The 27,694-nt window shown below is 36.5% G+C and overlaps 1 protein-coding gene across 5 annotated transcripts in view; it reads left to right on the forward strand.

Annotated features, from left to right (window-relative positions):
* The window catches only part of ildr2 (immunoglobulin-like domain containing receptor 2), a 114,216-nt gene extending 89,278 nt beyond the window's left edge, over positions 1-24,938 (forward strand). For 3 of the 5 annotated variants that reach the window (XM_082507279.1, XM_082507277.1, XM_082507280.1), the window contains 3 exons: positions 20,825-21,029; positions 21,817-22,483; positions 24,395-24,938. In XM_082507279.1, coding sequence (XP_082363405.1) covers positions 20,825-21,029; positions 21,817-22,483; positions 24,395-24,430 — 908 coding nt within the window. In that variant the 3' untranslated portion in view covers positions 24,431-24,938. The remainder of the gene's footprint in view (positions 1-20,824; positions 21,030-21,816; positions 22,484-24,394) is intronic. The other 2 variants (XM_082507278.1, XM_082507281.1) reach the window with 1 other exon arrangement.
* Positions 24,939-27,694: the final 2,756 nt, after the last annotated feature.

A 27,694-nucleotide genomic window follows, 5' to 3' on the forward strand; every position in this document is an offset into this window, starting at 1 on the left:
GTGGACGGAGATTCAGGAGTCAGGCGGAGACGTAAAAAAGGAGGCATTCACGAGTAGTGGGAAAAGTGGGAAACTCCGCAATTACACAAAATTGGCATGGAAAACGTGAAAATATATGTAAATTTAAATATTATTATACTAGATTTTTTTGCAACAAAAAACAACTTTTAATTTAATTCTATAAGTTTAATAAATGTTTCAAATGGGATTCTTTGAATTTGAAATAATGGTTAAAAGACATAAATAAACACAAGGTCATTATGTTAAAATGTACTTTATTATGATAGATTTATTTAACTGACTGCAGTAATAAGAACAGTCTTCTTCTGAACACCAACACCAAGGAGCTGGTGTTGGTGATCGCCTAAGCATCCTCACAGTAGGAGCTGCAGAGGCTCATCTCACTCCACTGCAGGACTCAAGAGGTTCAGGAGGTCCCTTAACCCCACTGCCATGAGACTTTTTAACAGCGACTCCTGACATGTTCATTGCACATTTGTTTCTTTTACTCCAATACATATTGGTTGTAATCATATGAATTCTGAATTGCTTTAAAGCTGAAGCTGTCTGCTAAAACTAGCTGAAAAAGCTGAAAAGTTGCAGAAAAGGGTGGCCTTTTGTTGTGGGCAGTCTGAGGTACACCTGTGCACTACTCATGATGTCAGATCAGCATCCTGATGTGGCACACCTGTGAGGTGGGATGGATTACCTCAATATAGCAGATGTGCCCACTACCACACATTTGGACTGATTTGTGACCACTGTTTGGGAGGGATGGTTATATTGTGTATCTGGAATGAATTTTAGGTCTCTACGTCCATCCCATGAGGAATGGGAGCAGTAACAAAGGTGTTGCGTTTATATTTTTGTTGAGTGTATATTTGGCAGAAATACTATATTTGGCACAAATCTTATAAAATAGCAGAAATAGTATGATTTAGCACAATAGTAATAACTTAAACAGAAAAATTGGAAAAGCAAAATGGACAGGTGAAAAAATGCTGAACATGCTGAGGGTCCCTCAAATATACTTGTTAAATGAAAAAAAATCAGCAAAAAAATCTATAACAGCCACACAATCACAAATATGTACACATAAGGAAACACACATGCACAGAGAGACACACACACAAGATCCAATTCAGTCACCCAGTCTAAATATATTGAATTTGAATCTTAGAATGAGATCATCCCATTAAAAGGCTTACTCACTCTCTCTCTCTCTCTCTCTCTCTCTCTCTCTCTCTCTGTCACACACACACACACACACACACACACACACACACACACACACACACACACACACACACAGGGAGAGAGAAGTAAGTTTCTAGGTCAGCCTGGGAGCTGCTGAATTTGAATCCACCAATCAGAGAGGCTGTGCACTTTTCCCCGCCAAAACAGGTGCATCTATTTGCACACGCAGCACAGAGAGGCACAGGATTATTGCAGTCTATTTCTCATAGTGACGACTCCCCTCAAACAAATGACCATAATTTCCTAACCGTAGGGGCTAGAGCGGTCATTCTTACACCGTTTTGTTCAGAAGAGATGGGGGAATCTTCCAGTGTTGACAATTTATCATTAAAATGCGAATTTTTAGAGATATATGACATGAATGACTTGTTGACTTAGAAGCCACGAATTCCCCAATATGCAAATTTGAATGCCTCAGACCACATATATGATTGGCTGGCTGGGAAGCCGTGCAGGCCCTGATTTGTGGATTTGAATTCCTCAGCCCTCAGATATGATTGGCTGGCTTAGAAGCCATGAAGGCCCCAATATGCAAATTTGAATGTCTCAGTCCTCACAGAGGATTGGCTGCCTGGGTACCTGGCAGAAATATATAGAAATACTATGATTAAGCATAAATACTACATTTAGTAGAAATACTATGTTTTAGCACAAATACTATAAAAAGCAGAAATATTATAATTTAGCACAAATAGTATAAAAAGCAGAAATATTATAATTTAGCACAAATAGTATAAAAAGCAGAAATACTACATTTAGTAGAAACACTATCTTTTAGCACAAATAGTATAATAAAGCAGAAATACTATAATTTAGCAGAAATACTGTATTTACCACAAGTACCGAAAAGTACCAGAAATACTATGATTTAGCAGAATAGCAATAACTTACAAAATTACAAATATGGAGGCATATTGAAACAGAAATGCAGAGAGGGACACACAAACACAGGCTCTAATCCAGTCAACCAGTCTAACTATATTCAATTTAAATCCTACAATGACATGCTGCCAAATAAGGGTAGGGTTCTCCCTCTCCCACTAAACACACACACACACACACACACACACACACACACACACACAGACACAGAGGGAGAGAGCTGCCGAATTTAAATCCACCAATCAGAGTGGCTGTTTACGTTTTCCCGCCAAAACAGGTGCATCTTTTTACACACGCAGCACAGAGAGGCACAGGATTATTGCAGCCTATTTCTCATAGTGAGGACTCCCCTCAAACAAATGACCATAATTTCCTAACCGTAGGGTCTAGAGCGGTCATTCTTACACCGTTTTGTTCAGAAGAGATGGGGGAATCTTCCAGTGTTAACAATTTATCATTAAAATATGAATTATTAAAGATATTTGACTTGTAATGCACCATAACTAAGTAGAGCGAAGCAAAAACTGCCTTGACTTGCCCTCAAACAACGCTTTCTAACTCTAAATCTATTTTGAGTATCGATATCATTCTTTAACCGTAAGAGACAGCAGGCTTTGGTGAACAATCATGGAAATTTTCAGGTCTCTGTGGAAATCCAACAAAAAGTTATGACAAGAGAAAAAAGTGGTTCATTTCCACAGTTTGAAATCTGAAGAAATCTGAGCGAGGGACAAATTTCCTACCCTCAAACAAGTCCAATTCATTTCAGAACGGTAATAGGTGAGAAAGAAATTCTTGAATTGTGAGCGTCAGGAGTGTCTGAAGATATACCGGGACAAGCCTCATGTCTTAAAGTCGCTTCGTTAAGGAGATATGACGATTCGAATATGCCTCTCATTACAGAAATCCAGCGATGATTTTGAACAAGCTCTCCATTGACTTTATATGGAGAGTTTTGAGACCTTGTGTTGGTCTGAGGAGATTTGCCAAAATTCTATAAACCCCACAACAATGATGGTGACATTTTCTGAAAGCCAGCAAAAATACCTACGTTTTGATGTATAATTTGTGGAAGTTGAGTGAAAATTGAGCAAGTAGCAAGAAGTTGTTCGGACGTGAAGTGAAAATTGCAAAAGCTTCAGTGGCACACTGGAAGCCAAGAGCATAGCAACCATTACAACGCATGTATTTTGTGAAAAATCATAATTTTGCAACTCAAAACTTTAAGAGGCATAAAAGTAAAACAGTAAAAGATTTGAAAAAGCTGAATCATACCTGAATAGCCCAATAATTTGTGAACATTTTAAAATTTGAATGGTTGTTCTAGGCGAAAGTATGAGGAAGTAGTTAAGTTTCAAAAACAAGCAAAATTTAGCAGAATTTTGGAAGTTTTCCATTCATTTCAATGGGACAAATTAAAGGAAAAAAGTGGAATATTTTAAAAAGTATAATAGCAAAAAATAGCAAAAATCATAGCGATGTTTAGCAGAAATAGCAGAATAGTATAAAATTTGAACGGTGAAAATAGCATAAAAATTGTGGAAGTAGTTAAGTGCCAAAGAAAGCAGAAAAAGTGGCAACTAGAATAATAATAATAAAAATAATAATAAAGAATAAAGAGAAACAGGAACTCAATAGTGTGGATGCTTAAAGCATCCACACAAATAACTAGAAAAATTTGCATTTCCTGCGAAAATGCAGTGTGGATGCTTAAAGCTGAAGCTGTATGCAAAAAGTAGCTGAAAAAGCTGAAAAGTTGCAGAAATTGTAAAAACTTTGTAGAAGCAAAAGAAGTTTGCTAAAATGGAATAACTTAGCAGAACTGCAATATCTTAGAGGAAACATAATACTTGGCAGAAATACAATAGCATAGCAGAATTTAGCAGAAATATTGTAACTTACCAGAAACATGATAACTTCTCAAAAATACAAGAATTTAGGAGAAATAGTATAAGATAACAGAAAGAATATATTTAGCCAAAAATACTTAAACATTACAGAAACACTATGATTTAGAAAAATAGTACAACAGAGCAGAAATATTGTGATTTACCAGAGACACTGTGATGAACTATGAATATTGTAATTTTAAATTAAGACTATGTTTTAGCACAAATATTATAATTTGGCAGAAATACTATAATTTAGCAGAAATACTATATTAAGCACAAATCCTATAAAAAGCAGAAATGGTATGATTAAGCATAAATACTACATTTAGTAGAAATACTTTGTTTTAGCACAAATCCCATAAAAAGCAGAAATACTGTACTATGATTCAGTAGAAAAACTATAATTAATCAGAAATACTAAATTTAGCAGAAATACTATATTAAGCACAAATCCTATGAAAAGCAGAAATAGTATGATTAAGCATAAATACTACATTTAGCAGAAATACTATATTAAGCACAAATCTTATAAAAAGCAGAAATACTATATTAAGCACAAATCCTATAAAAGCAGAAATAGTATATTAAGCACAAATCTTATAAAATAGCAGAAATAGTGTGATTTAGCACAATAGTAATAAGTTAAACAGAAAAATTGGAAAAGCAAAATGGACAGCTGAAAAAATGCTGAACATGCTGAGGTTCCCTCAAATATACTTGTTAAATGACAAAAATCAGCAAAAAAATTTATGACTGCCACACAATTACAAATATGTACACATGAGGAAACACACATGCACAGAGAGACACACACACAAGATCCAATTCAGTCAACCAGTCTAAATATATTGAATTTGAATCTTACAATGGGATCATCCCATTAAAAGGCTTTCTCTCTCTCTCTCTCTCTGTCACACACACACACACACAAACACACACACACACACACACACACACACACACACGGAGAGAGAAGTAAGTTTCTAGGTCAGCCTGGGAGCTGGTGAATTTGAATCCACCAATCAGAGAGGCTGTGCACTTTTCCCCACCAAAACAGGTGCATCTGTTTACACACGCAGCAGCACAGAGAGACACAGGATTTTTGCAGTCTATTTCTCATAGTGACGACTCCCCTCAAACAAATGACCGTAATTTCCTAACCGTAGGGGCTAGAGCGGTCATTCTTACACCGTTTTGTTCAGAAGAGATGGGGGAATCTTCAAGTGTTGACAATTTAATATTAAAATATGAATTTTTAGAGATATATGACATGGATGACTTGTTGACTTAGAAGCCACGAATTCCCCAATATGCAAATTTGAATGCCTGAGACCACATATGTGATTGGCTGGCTGGGAAGCCGTGCAGGCCCTGATTTGTGGATTTGAATTCCTCAGCCCTCAGATATGATTGGCTGGCTTAGAAGCCACGAAGGCCCCAATATGCAAATTTGAATGCCTCAGGACACTTATTTGATTGGCTGGGAAACTGTGCAGGCCCTGATTTGAAAATTTGAATGTCTCAGTCCTCACAGAGGATTGGCTGCCTGGGGACCTGGCAGAAATATATAGAAATACTATTATTAAGCATAAATACTACATTTAGTAGAAATACTATGTTTTAGCACAAATACTATAAAAAGAAGAAAAACTATAATTTAGCAGAAATACTATATTAAGCACAAATCCTATAAAAAGCAGAAATACTATAATTTAGAACAAATAGTATAAAAAGCAGAAATACTATAATTTAGCAGAAATACTATGTTAGGCACAAATCCTATAAAAAGCAGAAATACTATAATTTAGCAGAAATACTATGTTAGGCACAAATCCTATAAAAAGCAGAAATACTATAATTTAGCAGAAATACTATATTAGGCATAAATCCTATGAAAAGCAGAAATAGTATGATTTAGCAGAAATACTGTATTTAGCACAAGTACCGAAAAGTACCAGAAATACTATGATTTAGCAGAATAGTAATAACTTATTGAAACACAAATGCACAGAGGGACACACAAACACAGGCTCTAATCCAGTCAACCAGTCTAACTATGTTCAATTTAAATCCTACAATGACATGCTGCCAAATAAGGGCAGGGTCCTCTCTCTCCCACTAAACAAACACACACACACACACACACACACACACACACACACACACAGGGAGAGAGGACTAAGTTTCTAGGTCAGCCTGGGAGCTGCTGAATTTGAATCCACCAATCAGAGAGGCTGTTTACGTTTTCCCGCCAAAACAGGTGCATCTTTTTACACACGCAGCACAGAGACATAGACCTGCTTCTTTCAGTTTATTTCACATAGTGAGGATTCCCCTCAAACAAATGACCATAATTTCCTAACCATAGGGGCTAGAGCGGTCATTCTTACACCGTTTTGTTCAGAAGAGATGGGGGAATCTTCAAGTGTTGACAATTTATCATTAAAATATGAATTTTTAGAGATATACGACATGGATGACTTGTTGACTTAGAAGCCACGAATTCCCCAATATGCAAATTTGAATGCCTGAGGCCACATACATGATTGGCTGGCTGGGAAGCTGTGCAGGCCCTGATTTGTGGATTTGAATTCCTCAGCCCTCAGATATGATTGGCTGGCTTAGAAGCCATGAAGGCCCCAATATGCAAATTTGAATGCCTCAGGACACATATATGATTGGCTGGGAAACCGTGCAGGCCCTGATTTGAAAATTTGAATGTCTAAGTCCTCACAGAGGATTGGCTGCCTGGGGACCTGGCAGAAATATATAGAAATATATAGAAATACTATGATTAAGCATAAATACTACATTTAGTAGAAATACTATGTTTTAGCACAAATACTATAAAAAGCAGAAATACTATAATTTAGCAGAAATACTATATTAAGCACAAATCCTATAAAAAGCAGAAATAGGATGATTAAGCATAAACACTACATTTAGTAGAAATATTATGTTTGAGCAAAAATCCTATAAAAAGCAGAAATACTATATTAGGCACAAATCCCATAAAAAGCAGAAATAGTATGATTAAGCATAAATACTACATTTAGTAGAAATACTATGTTTTAGCACAAATAGTATAAAAAGCAGAAATACTGTAATTTAGCAGAAATACTATATTAGGCACAAATCTTATAAAATAGCAGAAATAGTATGATTTAGCACAATAGTAATCAGTTAAACAGAAAAATTGGAAAAGCAAAATGGACAGCTGAAAAAATGCTGAACATGCTGAGGGTCCCTCAAATATACTTGTTAAATGAAAAAATCAGCAAAAAAATGCACAGGGAGAGAGAAGTAAGTTTCTAGGTCAGCCTGGGAGCTGCTGAATTTGAATCCACCAATCAGAGAGCCTGTGTACTTTTTCCCGCCAAAACATGTGCCTCTTTTTACACACGCAGCACAGAGAGGCACAGGATTATTGCAGCCTATTTCTCATAGTGAGGACTCCCCTCAAACAAATGACCATAATTCCCAAACCGTAGGGGCTAGAGCGGTCATTCTTACACCGTTTTGTTCAGAAGAGATGGGGGAATCTTCCAGTGTTTACAATTTATCATTAAAATATGAATTATTAAAGATATTTGACTTGTAATGCACCATAACTGAGTAGAGCGAAGCAAAAACTGCCTTGACTTGCCCTCAAACAACGCTTTGTAACTCGAAATCTATTTGGAGTATCGATATCATTCTTTCACCGTAAGAGACAGCAGGCTTTGGTGAACAGTCATGGAAATTTTCAGGTCTCTGTGGAAATCCAAAAAAAAATTATGACGAGAGAAAAAAGTGGTTCATTTCCAGAGTTTTAAATCTGAAGAAATCTGAGCGAAGGACGAACTTCCTACCCTCAAACAAGTCCAACTCATTTCAGAACGGTAATAGGTGAGAAAGAAATTCTTGAATTGTGAGCGTCAGGGGTGTCTGAAGATATTCGGGGACAAGCCTCATGTCTTAAAGTCGCTTCGTTAAGGAGATATGACGATTCGAATATGCCTCTCATTACAGAAATCCAGCGGTGATTTTGAACAAGCTCTCCATGCACTTTATATGGAGAGTTTTCTGACATTGTGTTGGTCTGAGGAGATTTGCGAAAATTCTATAAATCCCACAACAATGATAGTGACATTTTCTGAAAGCCAGCAAAAATACCTACGTTTTGATGTATAATTTGTGGAAGTTGAGTGAAAATTGAGCAAGTAGCAAGAAGTTGTTCGGACATGAAGTGAAAATTGCAAAACCTTCAGTGGCACACTGGAAGCCAAGAGCATAGCAACCATAACAACGCATGTATTTTGTGAAAAATCACAATTTTGCAACTCAAAACTTTAAGAGGCATAAAAGTAAAACAGTAAAACATTTGAAAAAGCTGAATCATACCTGAATGGCCCAATAATTTGTGAACATTTTAAAGTTTGAATGGTTGTTCTAGGCGAAAGTATGAGGAAGTAGTTAAGTTTCAAAAACAAGCAAAATTTAGCAGAATTTTGGAAGTTTTCCATTCATTTCAATGGGACAAATTAAAGGAAAAAAGTGGAATATTTTAAAAAGTATAATAGCAAAAAATAGCAAAAATCATAGCGATGTTTAGCAGAAATAGCAGAATAGTATAAAATTTGAACGGTGAAAATAGCATAAAAATTGTGGAAGTAGTTAAGTGCCAAAGAAAGCAGAAAAAGTGGCAACTAGAACTAGAAAAATTAGCATTTCCTGCGAAAATGCAGTGTGGATGCTTTAAAGCTGAAGCTGTATGCAAAAACTAGCTGAAAAGGCTGAAAAGTTGCAGAAATTGTAAAAACTTTGCAGAAGCAAAGGAACTTTGCTAAAATGGAATAACTTAGCAGAACTGCAATATCTTAGAGGAAACATAATACTTGGCAGAAATACAATAGCATACCAGAACTTAGCAGAAATATTGTAACTTACCAGAAACATGATAACTTCTCAAAAATACAAGAATTTAGGAGAAATAATATAAGATAACAGAAAGAATGTATTTAGCCAAAAATACTTAAGCATTACAGAAACACTATGATTTAGAAAAATAGTACAACAGAGCAGAAATACTGTGATTTACCAGAGACACTGTGTTGAACTATGAATATTGTAATTTTAAATCAATACTATGTTTCAGCACAAATACTATAATTTGACAGAAATACTATAATTTGGCAGAAATACCATGTTTCAGCACAAATACTCTGGTTTAGCACAAATATTATAACATAGCAGAAATACAATTATATAGCAGAAATGCTATATTTAGAAAGAAAAATATAGTATAGTAGAAATAGTATGATTTAGCAGAAATACTACAATATAGCATAATAACAATGATTTAGAACAAATACTATGATTGAACAGAATAGTAATAACTTAAGTGAAAATACTGGAAAATGTAAGATGACAAGCTGAAAAAAAAACGGAACATGGTTAAGTTCCCTCAAAACTAATTGTTATTCACCTGTGAAAAAAAATAAAGAAATAAAAATAAATTTAAAAAACAAGAAGGAACAGCCAACAGATACACACAAAATCAAATATGTATACACAAATGCACAGAGAGAGAGACACACACAGAGGGTCTATGCCAGTCAACCAGTCTGAATATATTATATTTTTTCCAACAATGAGATGCTGCCCTAAAGAGGGTCTCTCTCTCTCTCTCTCTCTCTCTCACACACACACAAGATCCAATTCAGTCAACCAGTCTAAATATATTGAATTTGAATCTTACAATGAGATCATCCCATAAAAAGGCTTTCTCTCTCTCTCTATCTCTCACACACACACACACACACACACACACACACACACACACACACACACACAGGGAGAGAGAAGCAAGTTTCATGCTCAGTCAAGCAGCCTGGGAGCTGCTCAATTTGAATCCACCAATCAGAGAGCCTGTGCACTTTTTCCCGCCAAAACAGGTGCACGCAGCACAAAGAGACACAGGATTTTTGCAGTCTATTTCTCGTAATGACGACTCCCCTCAAACAAATGACCATAATTTCCTAACCGTAGGGGCTAGAACGGTCATTCTTACACCGTTTTGTTCAGAAGAGATGGGGGAATCTTAAAGTGTTGACAATTTATCATTAAAATATGAATTATTAAAGATATTTGACTTCTAATGCACCATAACTGAGTAGAGCAAAGCAAAAACTGCCTTGACTTGCCCTCAAACAACGCTTTCTAACTCTAAATCTATTTGGAGTATCGATATCATTCTTTCACCGTAAGAGACAGCAGGCTTTGGTGAACAATCATGGAAATTTTCAGGTCTCTGTGGAAATCCATTAAAAAGATATGACGAGAGAAAAAAGTGGTTCATTTCCAGAGTTTGAAATCTGAAGAAATCTGAGCGAAGGACAAATTTCCTACTCTCAAACAAGTCTAACTCATTTCAGAACGGCAATAGGTGAGAAAAAAATTCTTGAATTGTGAGCGTCAGGAGTGTCTGAAGATATACTGGGACAAGCCTTATGTCTTAACTTTGCTTCGTTAAGGAGATATGACGATTGGAATATGCCTCTCATTACAGAAATCAAGCGGTGATTTTGAACAAGCTCTCCATTGACTTTCTATGGAGAGTTTTGCGACTTTGTGTTGGTCTGAGGAGATTTGCCAAAATTCTATAAATCCCACAACAATGATAGTGACATTTTCGGAAAGCCAGCAAAAATACCTACGTTTTGATGTATAATTTGTGGAAGTTGAGTGAAAATTGAGCAAGTAGCAAGAAGTTGTTCGGACATGAAGAGAAGACTGCAAAACCTTCAGTGGCACACTGGAAGCCAAGTGCATAGCAACCATAACAACGCATGTATTTTGTGAAAAATCACAATTTTGCAACTGAAAACTTTAAGAGGCATAAAAGTAAAACGGTAAAAGATTTGAAAAAGCTGATTTATACCTGAATAGCCCAATAATTTGAGAACATTTTAAAGTTTGAATGCTTGTTCTACGTGAAAATATGAGGAAGTAGTTAAGTTTCGAAAACAAGCAAATTTTAGCAGAATTGCAGAAGTTTCCCATTCATTTCAATGGGACAAATTAAGCTTAATATTTTAAAAAGTATAATAGTGAAAAATACCAAAAGACATAGCACACATTAGCAGAAATAGCAGAATAGTTTAAAATTTGAACGGTGAAAATCGACTGAAAATTGTGGAAGTAGTTAAGTGCCAAAAAGTGTACGGAAGTCCCAAGAGGAACTCAATAGTGTGGATGCTTAAAGCATCCACACAATAATAATAATAAAAATAATAATAAAGAATAAAGAGAAACAGGAACTCAATAGTGTGGATGCTTAAAGCATCCACACAATAATAAAGAATAAAGAGAAACAGGAACTCAATAGTGTGGATGCTTAAAGCATCCACACAATAACTAGAAAAATTTGCATTTCCTGCGAAAATGCAGTGTGGATGCTTAAAGCTGAAGCTGTATGCAAAAAGTAGCTGAAAAAGCTGAAAAGTTGCAGAAATTGTAAAAACTTTGCAGAAGCAAAAGAAGTTTGCTAAAATGGAATAACTTAGCAGAACTGCAATATCTTAGAGGAAACATAATACTTGGCAGAAATACAATAGCATAGCAGAATTTAGCAGAAATATTGTAACTTACCAGAAACATGATAACTTCTCAAAAATACAAGAATTTAGGAGAAATAGTATAAGATAACAGAAAGAATATATTTAGCCAAAAATACTTAAACATTACAGAAACACTATGATTTAGAAAAATAGTACAACAGAGCAGAAATATTGTGATTTACCAGAGACACTGTGATGAACTATGAATATTGTAATTTTAAATTAAGACTATGTTTTAGCACAAATATTATAATTTGGCAGAAATACTATAATTTAGCAGAAATACTATATTAAGCACAAATCCTATAAAAAGCAGAAATGGTATGATTAAGCACAAATACTACATTTAGTAGAAATACTTTGTTTTAGCACAAATCCCATAAAAAGCAGAAATACTGTACTATGATTTAGTAGAAAAACTATAATTAATCAGAAATACTAAATTTAGCAGAAATACTATATTAAGCACAAATACTATGAAAAGCAGAAATAGTATGATTAAGCATAAATACTACATTTAGCAGAAACACTATATTAAGCACAAATCCTATAAAAGCAGAAATAGTATATTAAGCACAAATCTTATAAAATAGCAGAAATAGTATGATTTAGCACAATAGTAATAACTTAAACAGAAAAATTGGAAAAGCAAAATGGACAGCTGAAAATATGCTGAACATGCTGAGGGTCCCTCAAATATACTTGTTAAATGACAAAAATCTGCAAAAAAATTTATTACAGCCACACAATCACAAATATGTACACATGAGGAAACACACATGCACAGAGAGACCCACACACAAGATCCAATTCAGTCAACCAGTCTAAATATATTGAATTTAAATCTTAGAATGAGATCATCCCATTAAAAGCCTTTCTCTCTCTCTCTCTCTCTCTCTCTCTCTGTCACACACACACACACACACACACACACACACACACACACACACACACACACACACACACACAGGGAGAGAGAAGTAAGTTTCTAGGTCAGCCTGGGAGCTGGTGAATTTGAATCCACCAATCAGAGAGGCTGTGCACTTTTCCCCACCAAAACAGGTGCATCTGTTTACACACGCAGCAGCACAGAGAGACACAGGATTTTTGCAGTCTATTTCTCATAGTGACGACTCCCCTCAAACAAATGACCGTAATTTCCTAACCGTAGGGGCTAGAACGGTCATTCTTACACCGTTTTGTTCGGAAGAGATGGGGGAATCTTCAAGTGTTGACAATTTAATATTAAAATATGAATTTTTAGAGATATATGACATGGATGACTTGTTGACTTAGAAGCCACGAATTCCCCAATATGCAAATTTGAATGCCTGAGACCACATATGTGATTGGCTGGCTGGGAAGCCGTGCAGGCCCTGATTTGTGGATTTGAATTCCTCAGCCCTCAGATATGATTGGCTGGCTTAGAAGCCACGAAGGCCCCAATATGCAAATTTGAATGCCTCAGGACACTTATTTGATTGGCTGGGAAACTGTGCAGGCCCTGATTTGAAAATTTGAATGTCTCAGTCCTCACAGAGGATTGGCTGCCTGGGGACCTGGCAGAAATATATAGAAATACTATTATTAAGCATAAATACTACATTTAGTAGAAATACTATGTTTTAGCACAAATCCTATAAAAAGCAGAAATACTATAATTTAGAACAAATAGTATAAAAAGCAGAAATACTATAATTTAGCAGAAATACTATGTTAAGCACAAATCCTATAAAAAGCAGAAATACTATAATTTAGCAGAAATACTATGTTAGGCACAAATCCTATAAAAAGCAGAAATACTATAATTTAGCAGAAATACTATATTAGGCATAAATCCTATGAAAAGCAGAAATAGTATGATTTAGCAGAAATACTGTATTTAGCACAAGTACCGAAAAGTACCAGAAATACTATGATTTAGCAGAATAGTAATAACTTATTGAAACAGAAATGCAGAGAGGGACACACAAACACAGGCTCTAATCCAGTCAACCAGTCTAACTATGTTCAATTTAAATCCTACAATGACATGCTGTCAAATAAGGGCAGGGTCCTCTCTCTCCCACTAAACACACACACACACACACACACACACACACACACACACAGGGAGAGAGGACTAAGTTTCTAGGTCAGCCTGGGAGCTGCTGAATTTGAATCCACCAATCAGAGAGGCTGTTTACGTTTTCCCGCCAAAACAGGTGCATCTTTTTACACACGCAGCACAGAGACATAGACCTGCTTCTTTCAGTTTATTTCACATAGTGAGGATTCCCCTCAAACAAATGACCATAATTTCCTAACCATAGGGGCTAGAGCGGTCATTCTTACACCGTTTTGTTCAGAAGAGATGGGGGAATCTTCAAGTGTTGACAATTTATCATTAAAATATGAATTTTTAGAGATATATGACATGGATGACTTGTTGACTTAGAAGCCACGAATTCCCCAATATGCAAATTTGAATACCTGGAGCCCACATACATGATTGGCTGGCTGGGAAGCTGTGCAGGCCCTGATTTGTGGATTTGAATTCCTCAGCCCTCAGATATGATTGGCTGGCTTAGAAGCCATGAAGGCCCCAATATGCAAATTTGAATGCCTCAGGACACATATATGATTGGCTGGGAAGCCGTGCAGGCCCTGATTTGAAAATTTGAATTTCTCAGTCCTCACAGAGGATTGGCTGCCTGGGGACCTGGCAGAAATATATAGAAATACTATGATTAAGCATAAATACTACATTTAGTAGAAATACTATGTTTTAGCACAAATACTATAAAAAGCAGAAATACTATAATTTAGCAGAAATACTATATTAAGCACAAATCCTATAAAAAGCAGAAATAGGATGATTAAGCATAAACACTACATTTAGTAGAAATACTATGTTTAAGCAAAAATCCTATAAAAAGCAGAAATACTATATTAGGCACAAATCCCATAAAAAGCAGAAATAGTATGATTAAGCATAAATACTACATTTAGTAGAAATACTATGTTTTAGCACAAATAGTATAAAAAGCAGAAATATTGTAATTTAGCAGAAATACTATATTAGGCACAAATCTTATAAAATAGCAGAAATAGTATTATTTAGCACAATAGTAATAAGTTAAACAGAAAAATTGGAAAAGCAAAATGGACAGCTGAAAAAATGCTGAACATGCTGAGGGTCCCTCAAATATACTTGTTAAATGAAAAAATCAGCAAAAAAATGCACAGGGAGAGAGAAGTAAGTTTCTAGGTCAGCCTGGGAGCTGCTGAATTTGAATCCACCAATCAGAGAGCCTGTGTACTTTTTCCCGCCAAAACATGTGCCTCTTTTTACACACGCAGCACAGAGAGGCACAGGATTATTGCAGCCTATTTCTCATAGTGAGGACTCCCCTCAAACAAATGAAAATAATTTCCTAACCGTAGGGGCTAGAGCGGTCATTCTTACACCGTTTTGTTCAGAAGAGATGGGGGAATCTTCCAGTGTTTACAATTTATCATTAAAATATGAATTATTAAAGATATTTGACTTCTAATGCACCATAACTGAGTAGAGCGAAGCAAAAACTGCCTTGACTTGCCCTCAAACAACGCTTTCTAACTCTAAATCTATTTGGAGTATCGATATCATTCTTTCACCGTAAGAGACAGCAGGGTTTGGTGAACAATCATGGAAATTTTCAGGTCTCTGTGGAAATCCAACAAAAAGTTATGACGAGAGAAAAAAGTGGTTCATTTCCACAGTTTGAAATCTGAAGAAATCTGAGCGAAGGACAAATTTCCTACCCTCAAACAAGTCCAACTCATTTCAGAACGGTAATAGGTGAGAAAATAATTCTTGAATTGTGAGCGTCACGAGTGTCTGAAGATATACCGGGACAAGCCTCATGTCTTAACTTTGCTTCGTTAAGGAGATATGACGATTCGAATATGCCTCTCATTACAGAAATGCAGCGGTGATTTTGAACAAACTCTCCATTGACTTTATATGGAGAGTTTTCTGACCTTGTGTTAGTCTGAGGAGATTTGCCAAAATTATATAAATCCCACAACAATGATGGTGACATTTTCTGAAAGCCAGCAAAAATACCTACGTTTTGATGTATAATTTGTGGAAGTTGAGTGAAAATTGAGCAAGTAGCAAACAGTTGTTCGGACATGAAGAGAAGACTGCAAAAGCTTCAGTGTCACACTGGAAGCCAAGAGCATAGCAACCATAACAACGCATGTATTTTGTGAAAAATCACAATTTTGCAACTCAAAACTTTAAGAGGCATAAAAGTAAAACAGTAAAAGATTTGAAAAAGCTGAATCATACCTGAATAGCCCAATAATTTGTGAACATTTTAAAGTTTGAATGGTTGTTCTAGGTGAAAATATGAGGAAGTAGTTAAGTTTCAAAAACAAGCAAATTTTAGCAGAATTGCAGAAGTTTCCCATTCATTTCAATGGGACAAATTAAAGGAAAAAAGTGGAATATTTTAAAAAGTATAATAGTTAAAAATAGCAAAAGTCATAGCCGGCATTAGCAAAAATAGCTGAATAGTTTAAAGTTTGAACGGTGAAAATAGCACAAAAATTGTGGAAGTAGTTCCACGGCGAAAAGTGTACGGAAGTCCTAAGAATAACTAGAAAAATTTGCATTTCCTGCGAAAATGCAGTGTGGATGCTTAAAGCTGAAGCTGTATGCAAAAAGTAGCTGAAAAAGCTGAAAAGTTGCAGAAATTGTAAAAACTTTGCAGAAGCAAAAGAAGTTTGCTAAAATGGAATAACTTAGCAGAACTGCAATATCTTAGAGGAAACATAATACTTGGCAGAGATACAATAGCATAGCAGAATTTAGCAGAAATATTGTAACTTACCAGAAACATGATAACTTCTCAAAAATACAAGAATTTAGGAGAAATAGTATAAGATAACAGAAAGAATATATTTAGCCAAAAATACTTAAACACTATGATTTAGAAAAATAGTACAACAGAGCAGAAATATTGTGATTTACCAGAGACACTGTGATGAACTATGAATATTGTAATTTTAAATTAAGACTATGTTTTAGCACAAATATTATAATTTGGCAGAAATACTATAATTTAGCAGAAATACTATATTAAGCACAAATCCTATGAAAAGCAGAAATAATATGATTAAGCATAAATACTACATTTAGCAGAAATACTATATTAAGCACAAATCTTATAAAAAGCAGAAATACTATATTAAGCACAAATTCTATAAAAGCAGAAATAGTATATTAAGCACAAATCTTATAAAATAGCAGAAATAGTATGATTTAGGACAATAGTAATAAGTTAAACAGAAAAATTGGAAAAGCAAAATGGACAGCTGAAAAAATGCTGAACATGCTGAGGGTCCCTCAAATATACTTGTTAAATGACAAAAATCTGAAAAAAAATTTATGACAGCCACACAATTACAAATATGTAGACATGAGGAAACACACATGCACAGAGAGACACACACACAAGATCCAATTCAGTCAACCAGTCTAACTATATTCAATTTAAATCCTACAATGACATGCTGCCAAATAAGGGCAGGGTCCTCCCTCTCCCACTAAACACACACACACACACACACACACACACACACACACACACACAGGGAGAGAGCTGCCGAATTTAAATCCACCAATCAGAGTGGCTGTTTACGTTTTCCCGCCAAAACAGGTGCATCTTTTTACACACGCAGCACAGAGAGGCACAGGATTATTGCAGCCTATTTCTCATAGTGAGGACTCCCCTCAAACAAATGACCATAATTTCCTAACCGTAGGGGCTAGAACGGTCATTCTTAAACCGTTTTGTTCAGAAGAGATGGGGGAATCTTCCAGTGTTAACAATTTATCATTAAAATGTGAATTTTTAGAGATATACGACATGGATGACTTGTTGACTTAGAAGCCACGAATTCCCCAATATGCAAATTTGAATGCCTGAGGCCACATATATGATTGGCTGCCTGGGAAGCCGTGCAGGCCCTGATTTGTGGATTTGAATTCCTCAGCCCTCAGATATGATTGGCTGGCTTAGAAGCCATGAAGGCCCCAATATGCAAATTTGAAAGCCTCAGGACACATATATGATTGGCTGGGAAGCCGTGCAGGCCCTGATTTGAAAATTTGAATGTCTAAGTCCTCACAGAGGATTGGCTGCTTGGGGACCTGGCAGAAATATATAGAAATACTATGATTAAGCATAAATACTACATTTAGTAGAAATACTATGTTTTAGCACAAATACTATAAAAAGCAGAAATACTATAATTTAGCAGAAATACTATATTAAGCACAAATCCTATAGAAAGCAGAAATAGGATGATTAAGCATAAACACTACATTTAGTAGAAATACTATGTTTGAGCAAAAATCCTATAAAAAGCAGAAATACTATATTAGGCACAAATCCCATAAAAAGCAGAAATAGTATGATTAAGCATAAATACTACATTTAGTAGAAATACTATGTTTTAGCACAAATAGTATAAAAAGCAGAAATACTGTAATTTAGCAGAAATACTATATTAGGCACAAATCTTATAAAATAGCAGAAATAGTATGATTTAGCACAATAGTAATAAGTTAAACAGAAAAATTGGAAAAGCAAAATGGACAGCTGAAAAAATGCTGAACATGCTAAGGGTCCCTCAAATATACTTGTTAAATGACAAAAATCAGCAAAAAAATGCACAGGGAGAGAGAAGTAAGTTTCTAGGTCAGCCTGGGAGCTGCTGAATTTGAATCCACCAATCAGAGAGCCTGTGTACTTTTTCCCGCCAAAACATGTGCCTCTTTTTACACACGCAGCACAGAGAGGCACAGGATTATTGCAGCCTATTTCTCATAGTGATGACTCCCCTCAAACAAATTACCATAATTTCCAAACCGTAGGGGCTAGAGCGGTCATTCTTACGCCGTTTTGTTCAGAAGAGATGGGGGAATCTTCCAGTGTTTACAATTTATCATTAAAATATGAATTATTAAAGATATTTGACTTCTAATGCACCATAACTGAGTAGAGCGAAGCAAAAACTGCCTTGACTTGCCCTCAAACAACGCTTTGTGACTTGAAATCTATTTGGAGTATCGATATCATTCTTTCACCGTAAGAGACAGCAGGCTTTGGTGAACAATCATGGAAATTTTCAGGTCTCTGTGGAAATCCAACAAAAAGTTATGACGAGAGAAAAAAGTGGTTCATTTCCACAGTTTGAAATCTGAAGAAATCTGAGCGAAGGACGAATTTCCTACCCTCAAACAAGTCCAACTCATTTCAGAACGGTAATAGGTGAGAAAGAAATTCTTGAATTGTGAGCGTCAGGGGTGTCTGAAGATATTCGGGGACAAGCCTCATGTCTTAACTTTGCTTCGTTAAGGAGATATGACGATTCGAATATGCCTCTCATTACAGAAATGCAGCGGTGATTTTGAACAAACTCTCCATTGACTTTATATGGAGAGTTTTCTGACATTGTGTTGGTCTGAGGAGATTTGCGAAAGTTCTATGAATACCACAACAATGATAGTGACATTTTCTGAAAGCCAGCAAAAATACCTACGTTTTGATGTATAATGTGTGGAAGTTGAGTGAAAATTGAGCAAGTAGCAAACAGTTGTTCGGACATGAAGAGAAGACTGCAAAAGCTTCAGTGGCACACTGGAAGCCAAGAGCATAGCAACCATAACAACGCATGTATTTTGTGAAAAATCACAATTTTGCAACTCAAAACTTTAAGAGGCATAAAAGTAAAACAGTAAAAGATTTGAAAAAGCTGAATCATACCTGAATAGCCCAATAATTTGTGAACATTTTAAAGTTTGAATGGTTGTTCTAGGTGAAAATATGAGGAAGTAGTTAAGTTTCAAAAACAAGCAAATTTTAGCAGAATTGCAGAAGTTTCCCATTCATTTCAATGGGACAAATTAAAGGAAAAAAGTGGAATATTTTAAAAAGTATAATAGTTAAAAATAGCAAAAGTCATAGCCGGCATTAGCAAAAATAGCTGAATAGTTTAAAGTTTGAACGGTGAAAATAGCACAAAAATTGTGGAAGTAGTTCCACGGCGAAAAGTGTACGGAAGTCCTAAGAATAATAAAGAATAAAGAGAAACAGGAACTCAATAGTGTGGATGCTTAAGCATCCACACAATAAAGAATAAAGAGAAACAGGAACTCAATAGTGTGGATGCTTAAAGCATCCACACAATAAAGAGAAACAGGAACTCAATAGTGTGGATGCTTAAAGCATCCACACAATTATAAAGGAAAGAATAAAAAAAGGCTGGGTAAAGTCCCAGTACCATGGCATCATGTGTACAAAGAACATTGTTCTAAAAGTCTAGAGGTTTATTTAGAAGCAATTTTCCAAACCTTTCCACAAGAATATTGCTTTTAGAGAGAAGATGCTTGTACCTGGCAGCCCTTCCAAGCATGTCACACTTGTTCAGTCTGTTTCTAATTCTACAGTCTGGACTTCCAACGTTTAACATGCTGACTGGGGCCTGTAGAGGGAGAGGGTCTGAGCAGTGTGAAATTAGGGTGAATTTGCTGGAAAGGCCACTTGGGAAGATTAAATTTGTAAATAATCTTTCTCACGGTGGAACGATGCACTGTTAATGACTACGGAGGCAGTAAGGGTGTACATATTTTTCTCACAAACTGCTCTGCTTTATGGGTTAGTTTTTTGCTAAATAAATAACAATACAGTGTAATATGTCACGTGTTGTTGTTCATCTGAGGTAATTTTAGAACTTGAGAAGGACCAGATTAGTTTTTTTTACATTGTCCTGAAATTTATAACCTTAATAATCTAAAGGTGTAGATTATTTTTCACAGTTGTACAAAATAGATCAGCTGAATCCCACATAGAGGCTGGAAATATGAGCACATGTATGGAGCATTAATGGCATCACTGTGGAATGTCTGGGATACACTGCAGTTCCTGTGTTCATAATAATAATAATAGTAATAACAAAGACAGATCGTGCATTTGTCATATTAATGTTAATTAATTTGTTCCCTAATGATTCTTTTTTTAATTAGAAAAATAAAAAACATCGTCTGATCCTATTCTTCCTTGAATGCATTCATACCTTTATACCACCCGCTGTTCATTCAAAATGACTTTATTAGTATAAACAGCAAATATCATGTTAGTGATGTGTCTGTCCCAGCAGCCAGGAGCATATCAGAGCTCAGCTCGCTTCATGATGGAGGGACTACAGACTTCAGAAACACCTTTCAGGCGGTCCAGATGAAAGCACTTCCACCTATCGCAGACCTCGATGACCTGTCGGTGCGGAGAGCAGCTCCACCTACACAAAGCCGAAGACTCAGACAAGACAGAATTAACCACTCAGATGATGAACTGGACCGCAGGTAAGGTGGAGAGATGCTTCCCTCTGAAGAGTTTCTATCAGGTTGTTGTGTTTACTGTTTAATGCCAGAAAACATTTGACAGTAGATGTGTCACGGTGACGTCTTTATGTTGCTTGAAACAAAGTGAATCCAAAGATATTCATAGGCAAAACACAATAACACCATAAAAAATGGCTGAAATACTTTTTTGTCAACCACAAATTATTGCTAAGGAATGTAATTTTGCCAGTAGAAACAATAAATTATAATTGATCCACTATTCAATGTACTTCACTGCATCACCTGCAGCAAACGTGGCTGCACGTTTTTTCCCCCTTTGTAAGTAAAAGCAGTCCAAATGTAAACCTCCTGAAAGTGACGTGTTACTCTACGACTATTTTCTCTCACCAAAACTGTTCATGAATAGAACGTTAATACAGGTAATTACCATTTTAAAAAATTGTTGAAAGAGCTGTTAAAAAGCAAAATTAAACCAGGATGTAAACATTGTCTGCAGTAATGGCTTTTAGTGTAGTGGTTTACACTTTTGCCCAACAAATGAAAGATCCCTGGTTTGATCCTGGGAGGAGACACAAATTCCTCTGTCAAACGTGCAGAGCATCCCGCTGTAGTGACCCATTGAGAATAAGGGATCAGCTAAAAGTAGCTAACATGGGAGTCTACAAGGGTTTTCTAAATTGGCTTCATTTGTCAGCCCTGGAGGTTGCTGCTTGGTGAGATAAATGTTTTCTCCAGTTTTGTTTGTTCTGTTATTAACATGTATAGCGTGGGCTGCTTCTCGCTGTAGGTGGAACTGCCGATCGGAGAACCTGCAGAGAAAGACGTTGGGCAGAAGAGGGCGCACGGGCTCTCTGGATGAGCTGGAGGAATTCGCTCGGTCTTATAGCGCACATGGACGTCGGGGTGCGCCATCAGACCGGCCTTATGAGCGGGATTACAGCCCTCCCAGGCGCTCCTATAGAAATGAACATGATGGCTGGGGGCGCCGCAGCCCGTCACCAGTACTGCAAAAGAGAAGGGACACGTGGGACAGTGATCGCCCGTCTCGACTGCCCCAAAGCAGAGCCTATGATGACACCTTGCTCAACAGCATGCTTGAGAGTAAAACGAGGGGCCGGGGAAGGGACAGAGGTGCTGGGAGGATGGACGAGGACAGTGACACTCCCTCTAAAGGCAGCTCCAGAGGAAAGGGCAGCGATAGTTATTACAGCCGTTCACCTAGCAACCGCCCAGAAGATGAGGACTCTTTGCCTCCGTACTCTGAGCTCGAGGCTGAGAGATACCGCAGGGCTGACCAAACTACAGAGCGGTACCGCACAGCAGAACCTCCCAGATCAGAGAGGTACAGGACCACAGAGGCAGCCATGAAGCCCTTCTCTTACACCCGCCCCAACCAGGGAATGTCCCACACACTGCAAGGGGGCAGAGAGGAGAGAGAAAGGAGCAGAAATCTGGTGAGTTACTTATAGCAGGAACAAGGACTTCCTCTTCTGTTCTTCAGGAAAAAGAGCCTTGAAATCCTGTAAACTGTTGCAGGACAAATCTGGTGATATCCTATTTTCGTCTTACTGTCAGCAAATACTGTAAAAAGCATAAAACCAGCAATGTGTCAGTCTAGAAACAACTGTCTGTGTAATCAAGTCATGAATTATTCCTTTCTGTCAATTAATGTCCTCAAAAGGTTTATGTAGTTTAAAAACTATCGTTCATCCTGACTTAATCCCACATTCATCATCATGATGCTATGAAAAAAAATAGTAAGTAAAAATGTTTCCAGGTGAACTTTATATATCGATATAATTGGAGTCGAGTTGGGACCTATTGTTTGTTTCCAGGTTATTCCGTACTGAAACGGATTCATGGACAAACCCCCAATTAATTAGCAGTAGCTTTGTAGTAGCCCACAGCTCTGCAATCAGGTCAATGTTTTATTGTTTTTCAGATCACTCTTATTATTTTATAGTCCACACACATACTGTTATATGTTCAGTACTAAAGCAGTAGAGTTAGCACACTTTCTTTCATAGTAAGTGGAGCAGTTATGAAACAGACAACCAAGTATATCCCTACAAGACTTGGTGGAGACCAAAACTGAGCTAAAAGGGAGCAACTCACTTGCTTTTATCACATGGTTGGAAACAACTGTCCGGTTGACCTATTATGTAACTTCAAGGCTGACTGCTGTATAAATAAGCATTCAGCTGTTTATCTCTTATATAAATTTAAAAACAATATTCCACTATACACTTCTGAAGCACCCATCAAAAGATGTGCAAAGTGGCCATAAAAAGATGGACATGGTCAGCAACAATACACAGTCAGGTAGACTGTAGCATTTAAATAATGCTCTTCAAGTGTGCCAAGAAAACTTTCCCCACACCACTGCACCATCACCATGTCCTGAACTGTTGATATAAACCAGGATAGATCTGTCTTTTTATGTTTACAACAAATTCCATCTCTGCCATCTGAATGTCGCATCAGAAATGAAGATTCATCATTCAAGACAACGTTTTCTCCGTCCAATTTTAGTGAGCACGTGTGACTTGTAGCCTCAGTTTCCTGTTCTTAGCTGACAAGAGTGGCTGTTGCAGTTGATCTGCTTCAAGGTTCAACGTGTAGTGTTTTCAGAAAGGCTCTTCTGCATACCTTGGTTGTAACCAAACATTATATGAGTTACTGTTACCTTCCTATTAGGTTAAAGCAAGAAACACTATCACGCAATGTTTAAAGTCATTTAAATCAGTGAGTTGCTTCCCTGTGATTATATATTTGTGTTAACAAGCTTTTGAGCTGGTTTATAAAACAAAATAGCCGATAAATGTTATAAGCTATGCTTTCCCAAAATCTGCTAAAGCTGGTTTCAACGTTTACAGAAGCACTGTGTGCGTAAACTAACACTGCTGGTTTGAGCTTTACATGAGATTTGTTGACAGTAAGAAATATAGAGAAAAAAACATCTGCCTTGTCCTTTAATATCTTTTATATATCTTTAATAATGTCTCTCAGTGTTATGTACATAATATGTATTGTGGATTTTAGATTTGTGGTGTCAACACTAAATCATTTTGTGTTGTTTCTACACGACTTTATGTAGCAGTGGCTTTTCTAACCTAATTTTTGATAATGAATGAAAGCGCATTATTCCTCTATAACACAGCCTAGCATGCAACCATTACACACAGGCTTTCTGGCTTTCTAAATATCCCAAAGTCTTTCTTCCTCTATGAGCAAGGTGGCAACCACTGCAGTATTGCATGATTTCTGTGCATGGTTACAAAGCTCTGTCCCCAGGCTGTGCTAACCCTGCATGAGCATGAAAGTGAAGTTCCTAATATGTTGCTCTTGGTATGTTTCCCTAACAGAGCACTGCACTGAGCAGGGACTCACTCATAGTGTGACAGGGTCTCCAGCCTGGACCCAGCACAGCGCTGCCAGCCTGTGCATTAAAACTGTCCTGCAGCTGCGCAGGAGATGCTAACTGTTACAGCTCCAACCACAGCAAGTCAGGCTCATCTCACTGAAATAACATCACTGAAAAACGTCAGTAATGAATCCTGAGGAAAAAGTGGATTTAATATTTGTGTTTTTGTACATGCATATCATATTTTATTTGTTTGTTTGTTTTTTAATTTGTCTTACTTTGTATTTCAATGATGTAACTGGACTCACACTGGTGCCAAGGACAGATTTTGTATTTTATTTTTTTGTTATTCAAAACTTTTTGAACAGCAACCAAGCAGCCTTCAGCCTCCATACTTCTCTACTACTCTGCAGCTCAGGTTCACTTTGTATTTTTGCCTTTGCCTGTTGTTACCTGTGTTCCTGGAAATACTGCGCCTTGAATTTGTACTACAGATTGCAATTGCACTGCTTAATAACTTTTTAAATAAAGAAAACTTTGCTATAGTCTCCTCTTTCTTTTGGTTAGTCAGTTTAGTCTTTGCTCTGTAAAATATCGGAGAATACTGAAAAAAACACTCCCAACCCAAAATGGCGAAGTCTTCAGAAACACAACAGGTATGTCTGATCATTTTAAAGGGAAACTGCTGTTTGTAATACTGACATCAGATTTTTGGCGCATCCTGTTGAACTTTGACTCATTTAAACCGGTCAAAGGATTGGAGTTGGAGTTGGGGTTGGTTTATTTACATAATGAATAACTTGTCTTTATATATTGCTAGGAAAAATGGGAAACAGGAGCAGTGATTTAATGAAATGTGCAAACATAAATGACAAAACAGAGTATGTACAATTCTTATAATCTCCAAAGTCAACAACATTTTTCTTCACCACAGCCTGAACTCTCTTAGACAAACTTTCTTTTCATTTCTTTAAGCAGTCATCAGCAATCGTTCTCCAGGCTTCTCGAAGGACATCTAAAGCTTCTTCTTCTTTGGCTGTCTTTTATTCTGTTCTCTGTCAAGGTGATCCCACACTGCTTCAGTAATGTTGAGGTTCGATTTCTGAGGATGCCAATCCATGACTGATAGTGTTTTTCTATTGAGGTATGCTTTTACTGCATTTGCGGCGTGTTTGAGATCATTGTCATGCTGAAAAATTAAGCCAGATGTTCTCCAGATGGTTCTGTACAGTGAGACAAACTCAAACAGATGGTTGATTTCTATCATTTTTGTCAAGATCCACAGCACTGGCACCCGCTTCAGATGTTATCAGTCCAGCCCAAACGATGACAGAGTTTCAATCTGTATTTTACAGCTGGGTGTAAAAACTCACTATTGCACCTCTCTCCTGACCTATCAGTTGATTTGAACCAGCATTGTTTGATTTATCACTTCATAAGACCTGTTGCCACTGATTTTCAGTCCAGTTGTTGCCCAGCCCATTTCCCTTCCTTTAAGGTGGCTTCTAGACAGCCACCCTTTGACTGGGACTGTTTCTGTTGAGGCTTCAATAAAAAGTAGACTCGAGGTCCAGATTTGCAAATCAGTTCCCATGTCAGGTCTTTCCTATTTCTTAAGGGTATGACTTTCAGATGCTGTTTATCTCTTTTATATACTTTTCAGGTCTGGTAATTATTTGTCTGTTTGACATTTTTCATAGATTTAACTAAAGAAATGGAAAGAAATTATGTGTTTTGCTTAGTTTTCTGTTATGTTTAGACAAAATTGGCTTATTCTTGATTCCAGTCACTTTTTTATTCTTAAAAATTACTAGAATGCTCCTTGAAGGAGGGTGGCTCCAGACTTTTTTACAGTACTAGTTACTCTAAAAAGTAGATGAGATTATGCCAATTCACCAACAAAACAGAAAGTACTCCAGCCTGACAGAAAATTGCATTCAACACTAATGTATCATCACTCAGCATGTGTATATCTGATCCCTAAATTATTCATTCATTGTTAACCTTCGCATATAAAAATTAAGTTGATATGTTTTCTTACACATATATTTTCACTCACGTCACAGTTTTCTGATTTTAATTGATATTTGCATTTTATTACTCTTTCAGGCATATTTATGTGGTTTTAAACCTGCAGTCAATGAATCTAAAGCATTTAATCAGGCATGTGTCTGGCATGTGCAGCCAGTGTTTAATAAATTCAGATTTAATACATGTAAAGTGGTGCTACACGAGAGCCTGGAAACTGATTTGTTTTGAATGAGCTGTTTTCCATAGTGCTGAAAGAATTTTTTCACTTTCACTTGAGAATCACACTTCACCTCCAGACAGACAGACAGATAAAGTCATTATTTGTATTATAATAATAATACATTGTATCACTGGATCATCATTATAAGAAGATAAAAAGTACAAAGTAGCACAACGTAGAAATACCCTCTTATATTAAGTATTGTATTTGAGTAAATGCACTTTATATCATCATGTAAGCAGTGTCACTTATTATAATGTAAATTTCTATTGTCACCACAGAATTTGATCTTTGAGTGCTCATTGAGTCTGATAATGCATGTGTACCTTGGATGAAGCCTGTGTTTTTCTTATCAGAGCTTATTAAATATACAGAGCTGAGTAAACACTGACAACATTCAGTATAAAAATACACACAGTGGTGCTCATATGAGGCATGTGTTGGACTAATATAAACAGTTTCAGGGTTTGTGTGTCTTTCTGCTCCTTTTCCTTTGTGTAAAGTTATTTTGTGTTGTGTAGAATGATTTTGCTTGTTTGTGGATGTGTTTTGTCTCTATTTTTTTGTCATTCTCACTGTGAGTATTTCTTTACGTTAGAACAAAATGAAAGAAAAAAAAGTGCAGACAAAACCATAACTGGATAACATTTGGTAATGTAATATAACACGGGCCGCAAATAACAGTGTAAATGTTTTGTATACACTGGAGACTCACAAAGACAAAGGTACTTCATGTCCTCAGCAGGTACTGATAAAGAAGGAATTGAAAAATTAGCATGTAGTGAGCTTCAGAGTGAAGCCAGGAACATTTTTAAAGCTCTTTATTCATGAAGCTTTGTTTTTCACTGAATTTCAAGCACACTTGAATGAGCTGAGCTCAGCACTTGAGTCCACCTCAGGCACGCTTGTCTTCTGTTTTTACCATGAAGTCTGCAGTGGTGTACATCCTCAAAAGGAAAAGTAAACATCATTCAAAGAGCTCAAATGCTTCTACAACATGGCTCATCTGTGAACTTTACACTCTGGCTGCATGCCATAAATGATAAATGG

Source organism: Aulonocara stuartgranti, assembly GCF_965226115.1.
Source record: "Aulonocara stuartgranti genome assembly, chromosome: 16".
In the NCBI taxonomy this organism is placed as follows: Eukaryota; Metazoa; Chordata; class Actinopteri; order Cichliformes; family Cichlidae; genus Aulonocara; species Aulonocara stuartgranti.